General features: G+C 41.8%; 1 protein-coding gene across 1 annotated transcript in view; it reads left to right on the top strand.

Annotated features, from left to right (window-relative positions):
- The window catches only part of LOC110374928 (uncharacterized), a 156,631-nt gene that overhangs the window by 39,218 nt on the left and 99,738 nt on the right, over window positions 1-17,675 (top strand). Inside the window, exons 2-6 of the mRNA XM_064041645.1 lie at window positions 2,921-3,104; window positions 8,741-8,945; window positions 15,941-16,113; window positions 16,668-16,807; window positions 17,386-17,557. Of these exons, the coding sequence (XP_063897715.1) occupies window positions 2,931-3,104; window positions 8,741-8,945; window positions 15,941-16,113; window positions 16,668-16,807; window positions 17,386-17,557 (864 nt within the window). The 5' untranslated portion in view covers window positions 2,921-2,930. The remainder of the gene's footprint in view (window positions 1-2,920; window positions 3,105-8,740; window positions 8,946-15,940; window positions 16,114-16,667; window positions 16,808-17,385; window positions 17,558-17,675) is intronic.

Here is a 17,675-nt window from a genome sequence, read left to right as displayed (position 1 = left end):
AATGATTATATTAATTATACCTATACCTATATTATAACTTATACCTATGCTTCTTTCTTGAAATTCTAAAGGGAAGCCGATGGGAATCGGCTTATAAGGACGCCTCGCCACTGGTATACATGCCTGTATTTGCGATGAATTTCCCTCGCTCGGATATCGGACGCTGCTGACTGGCAGTTGTTGATCAGTTTGTTATACTGCACTGACGGTTTTAAGTAGTTAGCTTTAATGGGACAGACGACGTAGTGTAAATGAGCCCATTAGACGACTTTTATGTCTCTCACTCAAGGGGTCATGTCCTTTGCTGCTGCGAAAAATAACGCTGCCATGTTTTTACTATCTGTAGCTACCATTTAAAGTTTCAGTACAAACTTTCCAGCTGAAACTACAGCAAAAACTGTACCGTTTAATTCTAAAAAGACAAAAAGAAATAGGACGCCACTACAGTTCAATGTTCGTGCTAACAATGAACAGAACACGTCATCGTATTCGCACTTTGGGAGCGTGATGCTACGTCAGACGATCGATGCTGGTGCTGGATGCTTATGACGTATGCCTGTGGCTGCCAAGGCGATGTACGTCACGGCTGTAATCCTGGGAGCTGTAGCTGTGGATATTAATGGCCGGCTCATGACGTATGTGGCAAGACCTAGCTCCATATGGGATTCAAACATTACTGGCTAAATTCGGGCGTTCAAATAACCCTGTAGAAGTTTATTCCAGGTATTGTTCTTCTTTATCAGCGGTATCCATTTCATCAGCGGTCACCAAATAATAGTTAAACACCTAAATCCTGCGTGACTCATTAGTACAATCGCGCGACACGATCGCTTAGTCGTAATGTGTAATAAAATATTCATTAATGTACAGCGATTATCGCGGCTGGGCGCCGATTTCTATGGGAAGGGGTCATGGCCTATAATTTGGTAGAAAGTCTCGTTGAAGGGTGTATTCACGCATATACGCCATTAGGGAAACGACGATGTTGATTTCAGTGTCGCCGTCAAAATTGAATGGTTCAAAATGCCGTTTTTCTCTATAAATATCCATTGCATGTGATAATTGGGTAAGATAAATAAAACCTCATGGAGCTCTTTTATTGACGATACTGGTTTTGGTTCTTGCATTAGTTAAGTTGTTAAGAAAACTTGAGGGCAAGTGATCTTTATCATACTTTTGCTTAAATCAAAGATCGAGACCGGCAATAGTCTTTGCTTCAGTAGTTTTACAGTTCCAGACCGTACTCAAGTCGCGTTCACGTTTTAATTATTATTCTTTTGTGTCATAAATTAAATTAATTTCGCGCTTATTATTCGCGGCTCGTAGTTTCACAGCCTTCCCTTTTTCTAAGTTATTTGTAGGCCATCCTTCATTAATGGGCAGAATTCCAAGCGGAATCACCTGAAGTCACGTATTTACAAGACGTGAGCTGCTTCCAAATGCCTAGATTATAATAGATGAGTGTCTTGATTTACTGGACTTGTAGTCCATTTCTGGACTATTGTTTCTACAACAGATGAGATAATTACCTCCTTTTGATGATTAGGCAATATACGCCAGGCGTAACTACTGTATAATTATGAGACAATTCTCAATATTTCTAAAATATGGATGTCATTGTGATTGGCAGCGTAAGACGTACATAGGTGCCTATCTTCTTGATAACCTCATTGGCCAGTAAGTCAATAGGTTTTTTTTTCTTTGCACCTGGAGTACTTCTAAAAGATTGTTTCTAATTACTAGCTGACGTCACCAGAGAGCATTAGCCTTATGTTGAAAGTATTGTATCTAAACATTATACTGTATCGAGCGACGATACCACAATGCTTATCATATTGACAATTACGTCACGCCGTATCGACAGCTCGAGATACGATTGATAGGTCCAATAATATCTGAAATGGTCTCATGTATTGGTTACTTACAAGAAAATGTCTCTCAATCTCAATGTCGGTGAAGTAATATAAAGATTTAATAAATATATACTGAACTATTTCCATTTGCTGGACTAGGATGAAAAAAGCTGTGACTAAATAGAAAAGGTACTTTCCAGACTAAAATTCCCGTCTGGGTGGTCAAAGCTCTATTAGATTTCGTTTGGCGCTGCATTCGCAAAGGAATAAATCATATTTCATAGCTTACTCTCCCTGAGGTCCGAGTTGAAGTTCTCTCTTGGAAACCTTATTCCTACTGCACCTGAGTACTATTTAGACCTTAAATAGTAAAGAAATGCTACAGAGAACTCCTTGATTTAAATTCTAATCAACTAAATAACTTCAATGGAAAGCAATGTATAGCAAAATGTCTGTTCGTCGATATGGTTACCAAAGAGTTGTATTTGCAAGCCTTTCCTGTTTGATATTCATGGGTGTTACCCTAAAAGTGTTAGTAAATGCTGGCACCAAGCCAGGGTTCACTTTCCGATTGGATTTTCACGACCTATAGATGTCTTGAATCGCTGATCGCGGCTGGAGGAAAGCTATTTATGGTTTTCTTGAAATTAGTGAGGTGAACATTTAATCGATTGAATGGAACTGCTTCTCGGTAGCTTGCCATGCGATTCTTAAGCTTCTAGGGAATCGGAGCTATGGGAAAGGAATGGGTCTCAATATTGTTACTTATAGAATAGAATAGAATCATTTATTTGCTATAGGAAAGTTCATTTGCAATCACTGCTATCGGGGTATTGGGAGGAAAATTTGAAGCGAGTGATGATGGTACAATATCTTTAGTTCAGTGGTTGCGACTAGCGATTGGACTGTTTTTTGCAGTTCGCTTTGTAAAGAGTTATGATTATGACGATGCTGTGAAGAATGTAAATATCTACCTAGTCTTCCGTGATGCTCGTCTACTTGATGTCCATCATGTCATTTTTGATTGTTTTCATCTGTTTTAACCCTGGTTCTGTATTGTCCACCAGCTGGGCGGGTATGGAGAAGGCCAAGGCGTACATAAAGAGCTCGCTGGCGTCAAAGCCGGCGTCGCCGTGCGCGTCGCGCGACAAGCCGGCGCCCGCGCAGCAGGAGGACGCGCGCGTGTGCTTCGTGTGCGGCGGCGCCGGGTTCAGCGACCACTACACCGTCAGAGTCAAGCCTGATACGCAGGTAACATTACACCAGCTTGCAGCTATAGTACGTGCCCTATCAGTTACAAAGAGGTCGAATCTACCAGGATATAGTTACATGGCTAAGCTCCAGAAAGGAGCTTCACACAGGTGGGTCAGCAAAAGCTAGATATTCCCTCCTGCTACACCCACAGCGTCGAGGCTTATTGGATTATTTTGCACCTTCCAAAAAAAGAAGGTTTTAACATGGTAGTAACCCTAACTGATACAATGTATCAGTACCATGAATGATCATGATCCCACCCAGATGCAGATCTGTACCATGTTCGGATTTCGAAGATCGATGCCCTACCTATCTATAAACATAAACAATGTTCTTAAAATAGCACAACTTATTTCATAGCTTAGTAATTTCCCCTTCGCCACACAAAACCTTCGCACCACAACGAATCGGAGGCATCCATCATTTCGCAACGATGTCTTGACGTTCAGAACGACATTGTCACCCAATTCGCGTCTTATTACGTGTAGTCATGTGTTCGGCCGGTTCCAACCGGATGGCAATTGATGGAGCGCCTAAAGCGATTGACATTTGACACGTAATTATGGCCGGTGCTCGAGTATGCTCTTGTTCGAGGCAAAATATTAACATTGGTGCTGTGATTGGAACTGTTTGTAGGGGACGGCTGTGTTGTGTTTATTGATTATGATGTGGGTTCGTGTCTTTGTAGTATTTAAAACAGACATTTATTTTTTTAATGTGTGTTCTTGTCATTCTACTTTGACGTTCTTCAAAGGCGTAGTGAAATAGAAAAGCTTATTCATTGAAAATACACTATAAACAGAGACATCAAACATGAGGTATTATAATAATTCCACAAAACACAAGAAGGACGAACAAATTACAATAATATTAAACGGAATATCAATAACTGAGAATAAATACATTTTAATAAGAACTATACTTATGTTAATGGTTAGTCGGCGCATAATTTGACCTAATTCTTATACGATAATAGATCGATTTATTTATGAGAGGTCCTCTGTGGTCCGTTTAGTGACGCCCATTCATATACATGAGTGTGTGTGACTGGTATCACGTGCGATTTTGACCATGCTCGTCACGTGGCGAAGAGTTTGCTGTGCCCAGCGTGAAAATTCCGAAAAATATACCATTCATAGCATTTATCCTGTTATGCTATAGGCAGGGTTTGGCTGAAAGTTGAATAGAATACCAGACGTGACATGCTGTGTATAAAAGAACCCTTCGATATAGTGTAGAGCTAAACAGACAATACTGGAATCGGCTGTTTGAAGGTTGTTACCTTTTAATATCATAGTGGTGCTGTTCTTTTGTGCCATCAATTATCTCGGAACCTTCTGATGATTTTTCGTCGATTCGCTTGATTTCAAAGGTGGGATGGAGGTGAGGATATATTCAAAAGTTTATTAGCGAATACTCTGACAGTGACAGTCCTAAGTTAGTTATTGTCGTTCTCGATATTCAGAAAGTCTAGAGCCGCGCACGCGTCCCCCATGTCGAGCTTATCACACGTTCGAAAAACGTGCGCGCTCCTGAAACGTACGGGGCCAAAGTTTAATTAGACAAATGTATGGGAGCGCCGACCAACTAACGTTTAATATACGAGATTTTGGCCTTTATCAGAGTAATCGGCCTACTTTATAGATACAGGTTTGCACGTCTTTTGAGACAAAGCCCGAATTAGTAATACTCTATTTCACCTAAAAGCCGTTTCCATACCTTTATTTGAATCACTTTAAACAAGCAATTAGTAATGCGATCCAGCTAATAGACGTTGAGCATGGTGATTCTGTAGCTAACTGGCATACCCTCTCGACCGGATTAATCGCTAGTGCTTCGCAGACACTGGGTGTCAAACCTGGTAGACACGAAGACTGGTTTGATGAAAATGATAAAATACTAACAAAAGCTATCCAGAATCACCGCTCCATACTACGTCAATTTAGGGACGATCAACAAGCGGAATGTGTTAAGCAAAGTGGAGCCGAGTTGCGGAGATATGTACGGGAAATAAAAGACAAGTGGTGGCGTCAAAAGGCCGAACGTATGCAGTGGCTCTCTGACACGAAACAGCTAGGTGCGTTTTATGATGAGGTTCGCAAACTGGTCGGTAAAACCAGTCGTACAAGAGTGCCCTTAAGATCTCATGACGGCACACAGCTACTGACCAACAAGCAGGACGTACTTAAGAGATGGGCAGAGCATTTCAACGACTTGCTCAATGTCGATAGAGCTGTGGACATGTCGTTTATCTGCTCGATGGCATCACTGCCCACTGTCAAGCAGCTAGACGATCCACTGACCCTGCGTGAGGTCATCGTCGCCGTTCAACAACAGCAGAACAAAAAAGCGGTCGGCATTGATAATGTTCCTGGAGAGTTGCTGAAATATGGGGGTGTGGAGTTGCACGAGACCATTTGGAAACTCTTTGCAAAGATGTGGAACGAGGAGCGAGTACCTGATGAGTTTCGAGTCTCTCGGGTGTGCTCCTTGTACAAGAACAAAGGCGACAAATCTGACTGCAACTCCTATAGAGGTATCTCTCTCCTGACCTCTCCAGGCAAAACCTTTGCACCAATTTTACTGAACCGCTTGATGCCCTTGTCTGAAGACATACTGCCTGAAACCCAATTTGGCTTCCGGCCGAATCGAGGTACGTGTGAAGCCATCTTCTCTATCCGTCAACTTCTAGAGAAGAGTCGTGAGCAGAGTCAACCATTGTTTCTTTGCTTTGTTGACTTGGAGAAAGCTTTCGACTCGGTGCCGCGCAAAGCCTTATGGGGCCTTTACTAGCGAAACTTGGATGCACGGACAAGTTTATAAGAATGATACGACTTCTGCATGATGACATGCGCTGTTGTGTCAGTGTGCAGGGCGAGGACTCGGAGTTCTTTAAAGTGAGCTGCGGTGTGAAACAGGGCTGCGTGCTCGCTCCAACTCTCTTTGCCCTGTACTTTGCAGTTGTCGTTCGGGAAGCCTTGCAGACTCTGTCCGAAGGTATCCGTATTTGTTTTCTTACCGATGGCGGTGGTGTCTTCAACCTAAATAGACTCAAGGCTCGCACAAGAGTGTCTCACGCGACTATCGCTGAGATGATGTATGCAGATGACTTATGTTTTGTGGCGGAATCCCCAGATGGGCTGCAGAGGCTTATGTCGAGACTACTGCAGGCATGCAGCAGATTTGGCCTGAAGATAAATTTCAAGAAAACCGAAGTCATGGCACTTGATACTGTGAACAGTGCCCCAGTTGACATTAGACTCGGAGATCTCTCGCTTAAGCAAGTAAACCAATTCAAATATCTTGGCAGCACCATAACATCCAGGTGTCTCCTTGATAACGAAGTCAACAGCCGAATAGGAGCAGCTGCTGCAGCTTTTGGTAGACTTCGTGCCAAGGTGTTCCGCTCACATAACATAAAGCTCTCTACAAAAGTAGCTGTGTACATGGCAATAGTTCTGCCAAATCTCCTATATGCCTCTGAGACTTGGTGTCTATACCGCGAGCATATTCGGACATTAGATAGATTCCATCTAAAATGCCTACGTGACATTATGTGCATCCAGTGGTCGGACCGTGTTCGTAACACAGAAGTACTTAGACGCGCTAATGTCAGCGGTATTGAGGCCTATCTAATGCGTCGACAGCTGCGCTGGGCTGGTCATGTCTCCCGGATGTCAGATGCCAGAGTAGCAAAGCGCGTCTTCTACTCAGAACTGGAGACTGGCAAGCGTAAGCAGGGTGGTCAACGTCTGCGGTACAAAGATGTGCTGAAACGCCACATGAAGAGATGTGACTTAGAGATCCGTCACACTGGGAGGCTATGGCGGCAGATAGGACCAAATGGAGGCGGACTATTAAGGACAAGGTGTGCGAGTTTGAGAGCCGGCGGAGAGAACAGCTCGACGCTAGGCGAGGTGAGCTGAAGGCCCGACCACCCGCGGCCATCCAATACACCTATATCGGAGGAGTGCTGACTTGCAGTGAATGTGGACGGACATTCACTGCAAAAATTGGCTTTGTCAGTCACTGGAGAGCACACCAGCGAAGCTCTCAAAATTAAGTGCAGATCCAAGTCGCTGTGGCCGAAATCGGCCAGGATCAATATATATATATTTGAATCACACATCTCAAATAGGTTCTATTTCTACATCAAAACAAAGAAGATTATTTAAACATGGTCTTTCTGATACCTACATATGTACCTATTTGTAAAGTAAGATAGATGACAAATGGATTATATCTATCCCAGTTTTCAAGCGAAGTAAGCTCTATCCCTCAGAATCCAGGGATAGTCCCAGTTCATTCTAGCGAAACGACAGACAAATTCCAATATTTTAGTATTAGGGAAAACGGGCAGCTTGCGAAAAGAATACCTAGGATTACTGGGGTGTCGTACCCGATGTATCTACATTGTAGATTTTACAACATCAGACGGAGGATTTTACGAGTTGTGTCAGTGCTACAAAATATAGACAATTGACCCTCCTCACTCATAAAGGTGTGTGTGGTATATGACCAATGAGAATCAGCAATCTAATCAAAAAGAAAATATTTTACTCCCTGAATTGAACGTACTTGAAAATATGATGTAGAAAGCCAGTCATTCCTTTGACTCTCCCCATTTAGTTAGCTCTGTTGGATCACTTGAGCAACATTGATAGAATGCATCGTCTACGTCTACGTCTCATCTGTAAACACCATTATGCGCGGTTCCCATGAGATAATCGGCGCATCACGGGTGTAAGGCGTAGCAATAGCTCACGCCGTTTTCCCATAAACGTTCCCACATAGTGATTGTTAGGACACGTCTCCACTGCGTCACAGTGTTGGTGAAACGTTGCGACATACTTACTGTAAAGTCCTCGGATAGAAGGGCCGATTTAAACTACAGTTTTAGGCCTTTCTATTTATTTAAAGGCCTAGGCCTAGGGATTTTGCCATGATAAATAGGCGATTAACGCTCAATCCTTCTCCATGTGAGGGTACGCCTGTGCCCAGCAGTGGGACGATAAAACGGCTGTAACGAACGATGAGAAATACTATTTTGTAAGGTTAAAAATAAGTTTACATGTTGGCGAATTAGTTCTAAACTTTCCCCTACCTAACATTACTCTTAATGTTTCGAAAAACATTTTCCCGACTGTCTCCAGTGAGTAGACAGCTTTAGGCGCGTATGCAATCGGTAAGTGAATAGATAATGGTTATAATTCAGCGGAACGCGCTGCATTGTTTTCTTGAATATTTTGTCTATGTATTGTACTCGATAATCGGTCGATAGTTGCACAGTTTTGTTATTAGATTTCACTAGAAGAGTTTTTAGTTAGTGTAGACGTGTTGTTTTACAAGTAAGTAGCTGACAAGACAATGACACGTAATAAGCTTTTGTTTATAATGACTAAAGAAAATAGCCATCAAAAGAAGCAACTACTGTTTGACCCACACTTATTTCGTATTGGTTTGAACCAGCATTCAATACATCTCGAGACTGGAAGCAATGTTTAGGTTCTGGGATAATATACACTCTTCTATGATACAATACATTAATACAAAGACCAAAATACTATCGTTAACAAAATACACACCTCCAATGAAGTACCGCCTAGCTTAAAAAAATCCTTACGTTTACACAGTGTACGGAGCCTTACTTCCCGTTCCTGGGCGCGCACGCGCCGCCGGCGGGGTACCGCGCGGAGGGCGACGAGGAGGGCACGGTGCGATGCTGCTGCGTGTGCTACACCTTCCTGCGCCAGCAGTGGGAGCAGTACGACCGCGAGAACAAGCCCCACTCCCAGCGCTTCTACTGGATGAAGAGGCTTGACGGCAAGCCTTTTATAGGTCAGTATACTCAGTATTCATAAAGGTATATAGTCTGAAATAACCAACCCGCATTGAGCAAGCGTGGTTAGCGCTCAATCCTTCTCCGTGTGAGAGGAGGCCGTAGCCCAGCAGTGGGACGATAAAAAGACTGTAACTGTATAAAGGTACAACGTGTTTTAAATAATAGGGGATGATCTCCAAACGAGGTTTTGGATGTTAATGCATGATAAAAAATCTTCGGGCTTAAAAGCAGAAAGTATGGATTCAAAAGAATTGAATCGTCAATTCGAGCATTAAGTATATTTATAGTGTGAAACATAAGTATAGTCGGATGCCTAGTTCAATGGTCTCAGTAATTTTAAGTCTCCATAGATGTAAAACTGAAGTTACTCACGACACATAAACATAAAACGATCCCTTTGGTTTAACATAGCCACAACACAGGTACTCCATAACAACATTCACATCTTAAACGTTGCACTACAATAAAGTACTTGAAACAATGTCTTCGAATGCTATGTATCCGTCTATCCGACTATTAAACGCATCGGATCAGTCGGCGTCACTTCGCTCGTACACAATGTTGCATTCCGATTTACTCGGAATGGCCCTCGTAAATCCGCGCCTTTCCGCTTCGCCTCGCCTCGCCAGATAAATAATATTAAAACAAAGACCAGCCTCGTGTAGACGTGTACTACTATTGTCTACATAGTTTTTGTACCGGGACCTTTTTCAATAGGGTTTGTTTACGATTTTAGGGGTCTCTTTCACTTTCTCAACAGAAATGGCTCCCACAGTACCCACTTCTAATTGAATGGGAGTGAGTGTGGATTTATAGGAAAGTTAAGTAAACCTGGCTATAAGTCAAATGTGTTATGACAGTTGCTACAACCCCACTTGTCTAACTCGGGAAAAATAACTGGAGTGTTTTCGGTCGAAAAGCATGACCAAGCTAAACAACATTTATTGCAAAAACTGAGCCTTCATGCCCATAGAAACAAAACGAAATTCTCATCTCGGAGATTATGAAAAGAAAATTCTAAACAGGTTGATTAATTTAATAGATGCGGTTTCTCTTACAAAGCTGATCCACGGGTCGAGATAAAAATGTTACATCCAACATTTTTTAAGTAAGAAAAATAATAACATTCTGCGAAAAAATATCCTTAAAAATTGTTATCAAACATTATTTCAACTGTCAAAACGGGTCGTGTCGTACAAAGCGCCCCCTGGCGGATTATCCGGGAGGCTGAGCCCTCCCACGGCACTCTTTTGTCTCGGCTGAGCCGCGCCGTGATAGACGCACGGAAAGTGTCCTATTTTTTTTCGTCCCTTTTTAGGACATTGCTGTATGTACGGAGGTACCAATTTTAGGTCGCTTTTTTGGCGGAGAATTTATTTACGTCATGTTTTAAAATGTACATTTTTATTTCGAGCTTGTTCTATTTGAAACAAAGAAGTTAATGTGGAGGAAAGAACTGCTTTTGTATTGAAACGAAAATACCCAACCACTGCTTTTCAAGTATTGAAACAATGACTGTGCTTATCAATTCATTTGCCAAGTCTGTTATTTCACTATTGTCTTCTACTACTATAGTATCCCACTAATATTATGAAATATGTAAGAGTGAACAATTATCACTTATTGAGAGATCTGTTGGCAAGGAAAGAGTAACCATGGAGTTTCTTGCCCGTTCTTCTCCATAGGAAGCTACTTTTGGAATGGGCAACTAGAATCAAACTTATTTATAATTTTGACGTTCATAAGTGCTTGTAAAAGCCTACATGAAATAAATGATTTGAATTTGAAGGACAGACCCGTAGTCGGATTTACTTTTAACTACAGTGACGTAGTTTTCACGCGTCAGACAGGTGCACAAAAAACCCAATTGCAATATCCTCACAGGAATGTCAAACCACAACCTACGACTAGACCAACAGTCCATTCATAAAAACAAACACATGATTTTAGTGAAATCGGTGATACGAGGCCTCATAACATAGGTGTTTACTTAGCATTTCGTGGTAGGCCATTGTGGTCTGCCAACAATGGCTGTTTGGATACGTGGCACCTGCGTTAGCGACCTGACACACGTGACTTATTGTGTGGCCCCCTAATTGGTCAACTAGGCTTGTACCTGGTGGTAGGAGTAATTTTTCTATGACTGAAATTGGTGTAGGTCACCCTTTACACCGTTGGACGATGCAGTTTGGAAAACCTTCTAGGAACTTAAGAATACGGTCTTCGATAATGTTTACGCACGGTCTCCTGCCGAAGACGGTACGTTGCGAAGAACTTCCAGCTCCTTCTGGCTTTTACTCCTGAATATTGTAAAATTTGAGGCTACAAACGCGTTCCATGGTCTGAATACTCCCTATTCCCCGAAAAGGTCCTTTCATTGTAACTGACAGTAACATCGATTTAACAAGCACAAGTAAACAAGCCGCTCCCTTCAGAATATGTTACATACATATGTAGACCAAACTCGTTTTTATAACGCGTCCGTACATTAACATGCATACATTCGACCGCATGTATTAACGCATAGCGTTCAGACAGAGGGACAAACGGTTTGCGAATGCTAACCGCGATAGTAATAAGCTCTTTGATCTCGTGGCTAGTAAACAAGACAGCTTGTCGTCGGCAGTACACGGTACAGTGACAGATATGCAATGTTTAGATCTATTTTAGGTATTCCTGATTGAATATCTGTGAGATCTCTCCAGAATTTTTGGCCATCAACCATTTACGCGAATTTGGTAGTTAGTCTGAAGGAGTGGAAATTCACAGTCGACTTGATTTCCACCAGTCAATTTATGAAATGTTACGGATGGAAAATCCCATAAAAATCAATAAAGTAACGTGACTGAAAACCTCGAGCGAGACTTGTAAACCCTCAAAACAAATACTCGAATAATTCACAAAAGAAAACGTTCACAAAACCAACATTTGACGAAATAATTTCCAGTGAGGGAGTTTCCACAGGGGGACGTATTGGAGGCGAGCATGTCATGTGTCAAACGTTGATGAAATATGAATCATGGACGCCAGACGGACCAACTCTTTGATGTTATATAAATACGACTAGCCACAGCTCGGACTAAGGATGACACGACATTTGCTTTTTATGTGACAAACATTTTTGATTGTGGTCTAACCAAAGATGGTGACAGCTCTTATTTAGAAGTTTATAGTTGACTGGTAGTTTTGTCTAGAGGCATTAGTCACGTGATTTATTGTACCCCACATAATAATAAAATATTAATCTTTATACGAGTGTTATCAAAGCGTGATGTCGTAAACGTGAAAGATTTTACGATGTCAATAAACTTGACTGTGTCCTAAACAGAAACAATTTGGTAAAGGATGGGGGATTTGAAGAAAAAAAATAAGAATTGGAGTCTAAAAGAACATGATTTTTGTAAAGAATGATGCTTTACCTGTGACATCTAACTTTCAAAGCTACTTAGTACAAAAACAGCTGAGAAAGAAGGTTCTTTCTCAGCTGTACTAACTACAGGTGTAGTTCCAGATTCTAGATTATCTTTATAAAGTAGTACAATATCAAGTCCCAAAGTCTTTCAAACTAACCCTCAATAGCCAGCATAAAGATAGCTCCAAACACAAAACAGCATTATATAACCAAACAGTAAAATAGCAACAAAGTTACAATGTAAGCTAAAACAGACGAGCCGCAACAACGCACAGCCCTGATTGCATCGAATTAGTGTCTGTAAATAAAAGTGAAGTTCTCTAAGCGGCTGCGACCGGTTCTAGTCGTTGCATACTGAACTTTGTATTGTTCACACGACATGACTAATGCGATAGTTCGTCCCATTTGCTGTGCTCGCTGCGAATTTGTGCCGACTGCTCGTCGAATTAGGTCGAAATTGCATTTCGTTTGTTTCTTTAATAGGCTTTGTAAGATGGTGTGGAAGCTTTTCTTCTTGTCTGAGGATAGAAGAAAAATCGATGTTGTCTTTCGCAGTGGTACTGTGGTCAGTGACATATCCTAGCTGCGAAATATGGCAGCAGATTCAAACTTTCAACTCTCGTACTTCAACTATATTAATGAAAGCAGACTAAATAAAACAAGCGCAACTAATGTCGAACAAATTCGCAGTACCGTCGCGTTCCGCAAATATTACGTTTCATGCATTGCACCTCACTACTCGTAATAGCCTTTTTAGAATAATAGCTAAAGTGTCCGTGTGCAAACTAGTTAGCTAGTCGGTTTGTTTAGATTATTCGTTGCGATTCCACCGTGGCCGTGTTACTGGGTTACTCGGACTTCTATTCATAGTTTCGGTTACGTGGTTAACTAATTAGCATTTTACTTTTCTTTTGGAGTGCCTGTTTCTTGCAGTTTCACCTGCGTTCCGGGAGAACTTATGCCCCGTACCCGCGTAAAATATAGCCTATGTCTTTTTGTGAACATTGGATAGGCAATGGATGATGATGATGTCGGGGTAGTGCATATAGATGCAGCTATGTTGGGGCCGGCTTTCGGCTTCCCAATAGTATATGATTAAGTAAAATCCTAATCAGCTCAGAAATTTCGTGTGTCTTTAAGGAACAAACAAAATAATATTAGTTTAGTGGTTAGTGATAAATATCGGTATCCTGCGACTGCATGTCATGCGTCACTTGTACGTAGGATGTGGTTTACGTGTCACTATGCACGCCGATACAGGATACATAAGGTTTCTTACCAATATGGCCTGATCGACTACGTGTTCGACACAACTTCGTAATTAAATATTTTACTGTAGAATAGTGTAGAATGTTTTGGCAAGACTAGACGTTCTCTTTGTTATTATATTGGTGTTGGGTAGTGCTTAATGAAACGTGAAGATATTTAGGATTGAACTGTACGTATGTAAAGGACCATCCTGTAGAACTTTGAAGAAGATTACAATCAAGGCATAGATTGGACATTGTTGGTAGACAATGGAAAACACGCACTTATCAATTCTCTTTAGAATTAGTTGAATAGTACTGCACTGAACGTGTAGTTCTAAATTTTTCCTACACTAAACAATATAGTAGTGAAATTAATTTAGGTATTCGCAATAGTCATGCGAATTCCATGGAACAATGCTTTGTTTTAACTGTACAATAGTTGGGCTGTACTCAATGCGCCATATTTCGTATTGTTCGCCAACTAACTAGTTTCATATTACTATAGATTTGGTAGATATTAACTTTATAGGTTTCTAAACTTAATGTGTGTACGTGATTTCACATGTGTTAATTTATTTAGGTATGGTTTTTATGTAGCTTGGTTCGATTCGTTCATTTATAGGAGAAAGAAGAATTCATTAATTGGGTAAACATACAGTTGGCTTACTTCTAAAACCTATGTATTACAAATGATCTTTCTTGTGAGAAAGTATGCTTGAATTTCAATTCCAGGAAAGTCCTAAAATAACCAATTCAACGTAGGAACTTTATAGCTCATTCCAAACGTTTTTCATTTTGTGACATTTCCCAAAACGCTGAACATAAAAATAATTGTAGCAATTACATTAATTGGCTGCCCTTACGGGTGTTTCCCGTGTGGTCCAGTGACCTATGTGGCCTTAAGGCCGCGCCGGTAATGTTCCAACAGAAACCAGCTACCGGGCCTTTAGGTAAAGCGGAACATTGTGAGGCAGAAGGACCACTTCGTTAGCATCACGAAATAAGAAAATTTGAATGATAAGGTCTCTTCGTATGAAGGCAATTTGTCTGTAGTCGGAATATTCTGTTGCGGTTCTGGCTATCTTCGTTCAGTCGCCGAGGGTGTGAAAAGCTGTTGTATTTGTTTCTGTGACTTCTTGAGCTTCAGATCTTTGGCATCGACCAGATCACCTTTTGTAATTATTTGAGGAAGTGTTAATAAAATCCGACCTTTGTTTAATTATATCTGTGCTGTAGTCTGGTTTGTGGTAATTGTAATAAATGAATGCATTGCATCAGTTTTATCGTCTTGGTGACTTATTGATCTTGCATGAATCTTGCCACTGGCCTCTTTATCTTCTTTGTAACTACTGCTACTTTCAGACTTCTTTCTAATGTCACTACATTTACTCTCTCCTCGTTCCTCTTTTTCAATGCCTTACACTGATCCACGCAGAACCACTTGTCTAATGTCCACTAGTTATTAAAGCCATTTGACATCTCGCTAACACTCAGTAGTGTTTTGTTTGGATCACTAACTTCGGTCAAGCAAAGTTCTTAAAGCCCCTAACTTGGTAAATGCCCTATAATACTTCTGCTCCTATTCTTCACGGCATGGTACAGTACAGTCGGTCAGCTGATTACGGTGGCACTTTCACTGCCACCGCGCCGAGGCCGCGCGCGCACCACATCCATGAATGACCGCACGTATACCTACCACATAGCGATACTTATGTACACTTTATCGTTTACTTCTACTACATAGCTATACTTATGTTCATGTATACTACGAGCGTTTACTTGCTTAATGATAATTGGTAGGTTTAAGCAAAGTGTCGGTATTTACCTGATTGGGTCGTGCTGAAGGGTGTAATTTGACGTCGTTTATTTTCTCAATGATGTTGTAATCTGATGATTGTTTGTAAATGTTTATTGTTTGTTTATTCGGAATATACGCAGAGGAAAATGAAGAAACGAAATCGAATTAATTCAAATTAATAGGTTTTCTAGTGAGGTCCAACAGTAATAACTGATAATTGATTAGTTAATGCTCATTCTTAACCAATCAAAATTTTAATAGCCAAGACTCCTTGTGAAGGATGATCAAAGCTACGAGTCTTTTCTGCATGGTCAGTGTTCGGCCAGTATGTCGATGATGCTGTTTATCATATCTTGGTGATAAACGTTTCAAAAGATAGGTATTTCTCAGCTATTTACTATCTATTCTATTCTTGTAGTTGAGGGAGTATCGTTCGGAAGAACTAGAAGCCCGTAGTTTTCCGTTCATTCCTCATCTTTTATCACGTTGTATCATCAACCGAAAGCTAACCTCTCTATTATCCCGTTCCAGGCGCCGACATGTCGTTCCAGGGCGAGTACGCGGCGCAAGTGCTGGGTCTGGCGAGCGAGCCGCGCGACGAGACGGCCGCGTCGCCGCGCCCCGCGCCCTTCCCGCCCGACGCGCCCGCGCCGCCGCAGGACAAGGACCAGAACCATACTAATCATACCAAGTTTAATAATAATGTGAGTATATGTTATGGTATATAGCAACTTTATATTGCATATACAAATATGTTATCTACATACTTATGTATATACCAAATTCATCATCATCTCCCGAGCCTTTTCACAACTGTGTTTGGGGTCGGCTTACAGTCTAACAAGATTTTGCTGGGTATCAGTGTTTTATAAGGAGCGACTGCCTATCTGATCTCCTTAAACCAGTTACCCGGACAATCCGATACCTTTTGGTAAGATTGGTGTCAGACTTACTGGCTTCTGGCTACACGTAACGACTGCCAAGGATGTTCAATGACAGCCATGACCTACAGTTTAACGTGTCATCCGAAACAGTCATTGGTGTCCAAGATATACTTAGGAAGTACATAAAAACTTAGAAATGTTGCATTAGTACTTGCTTGACTTGGAATAGAAGCCACGCATTGATACTTGAGAGATTGGTTCCTTACCCACTAAGCCACCACGTCTACTTTCTTGACACCCCTCCATGGTAGCTAACAACTTCTGTCTGTCTTGTATGTGAGATATTAACTGGGTACTTTTGCACATTCCAGCAGCGATTTAGCGGCACGGGCGGCGGCGCGGCGGGCGAGGAGGAGGGCGTGCTGGACCTGCGAGCGCGGGAGCCGTCCGTCATCTCCGTGGGCAGCCAGCACTCCGGCGCCTCCGAGCCCCCGGGGTACCTCGACGCCGTCAGGTAATTGCAGCCGCGATTTTGGCCACGGCGGCTGTTCTCATATATGATCAGCCAGCTGCGCAAGAATATATTATAGTGCACAGCACAGGCATTTGCGCACACACAGGTGCACTCACTATTTCTTCACTCTCATAACCCGATGGGACGGCAATCCGACACATGAATGTTTAATCCAACATTTACGTGCTCTCCGATGCACGGGTGAATCAATCATCGACTCCCAGACTACGGGCTGCTTTGTGAAAGTTTATAAAACACACAAAACAATTTCGGCCTAACCCGGGATAGGCATAGCAGTGACTGCGACCATTAGACCAACGAAGCAGTCAGACCTGTGACAGCTACATAGGTGTGCGGCTGGCAGTGAGTGACACGTGGTGTTAGTAAAGTCATCTTTATTGTGTTGGTTACAGGTATTAGGTATAATGATATACAGTACAACAATCAGCTCGTTTGGGCACACAGCTACATTATTATATATTACAAAATTATAAAATATAAACTACAAATTATAATTAAATGTACAAGTTTTGTTATTATTTATGACATAAATTGTAATTGTAATAACTTTGTTTCAGATCAACGGTGTCGGTGTACTCGGGCAACTCGAACTCGAGCTCGGACCGCGACATCCTGGACCTGTCGATGCCGGACAAGAACTCCATGACGGAGGTGTGCTACGTGTGCGGCGACGAGTACAAGCGCGGGACGCTCTACAACCTGCACACCAAGGAGCCCAAGGATAAATCGGTAACTACTCTAGTACTGTTGACCCCTTGTATGCCGGTGGCACGGATCCACGCAGACAGTAACCTCTTGTATGCCGTGACGCGGATCCATGCTGACACAATTAATTTTCTATTGATTT

Source organism: Helicoverpa armigera, chromosome 25 (genome assembly GCF_030705265.1).
Source record: "Helicoverpa armigera isolate CAAS_96S chromosome 25, ASM3070526v1, whole genome shotgun sequence".
NCBI lineage: Eukaryota > Metazoa > Arthropoda > Insecta > Lepidoptera > Noctuidae > Helicoverpa > Helicoverpa armigera.
Note: the sequence above shows the minus strand (reverse complement) of the source record. Positions and strands in the feature narration are given on the sequence as shown.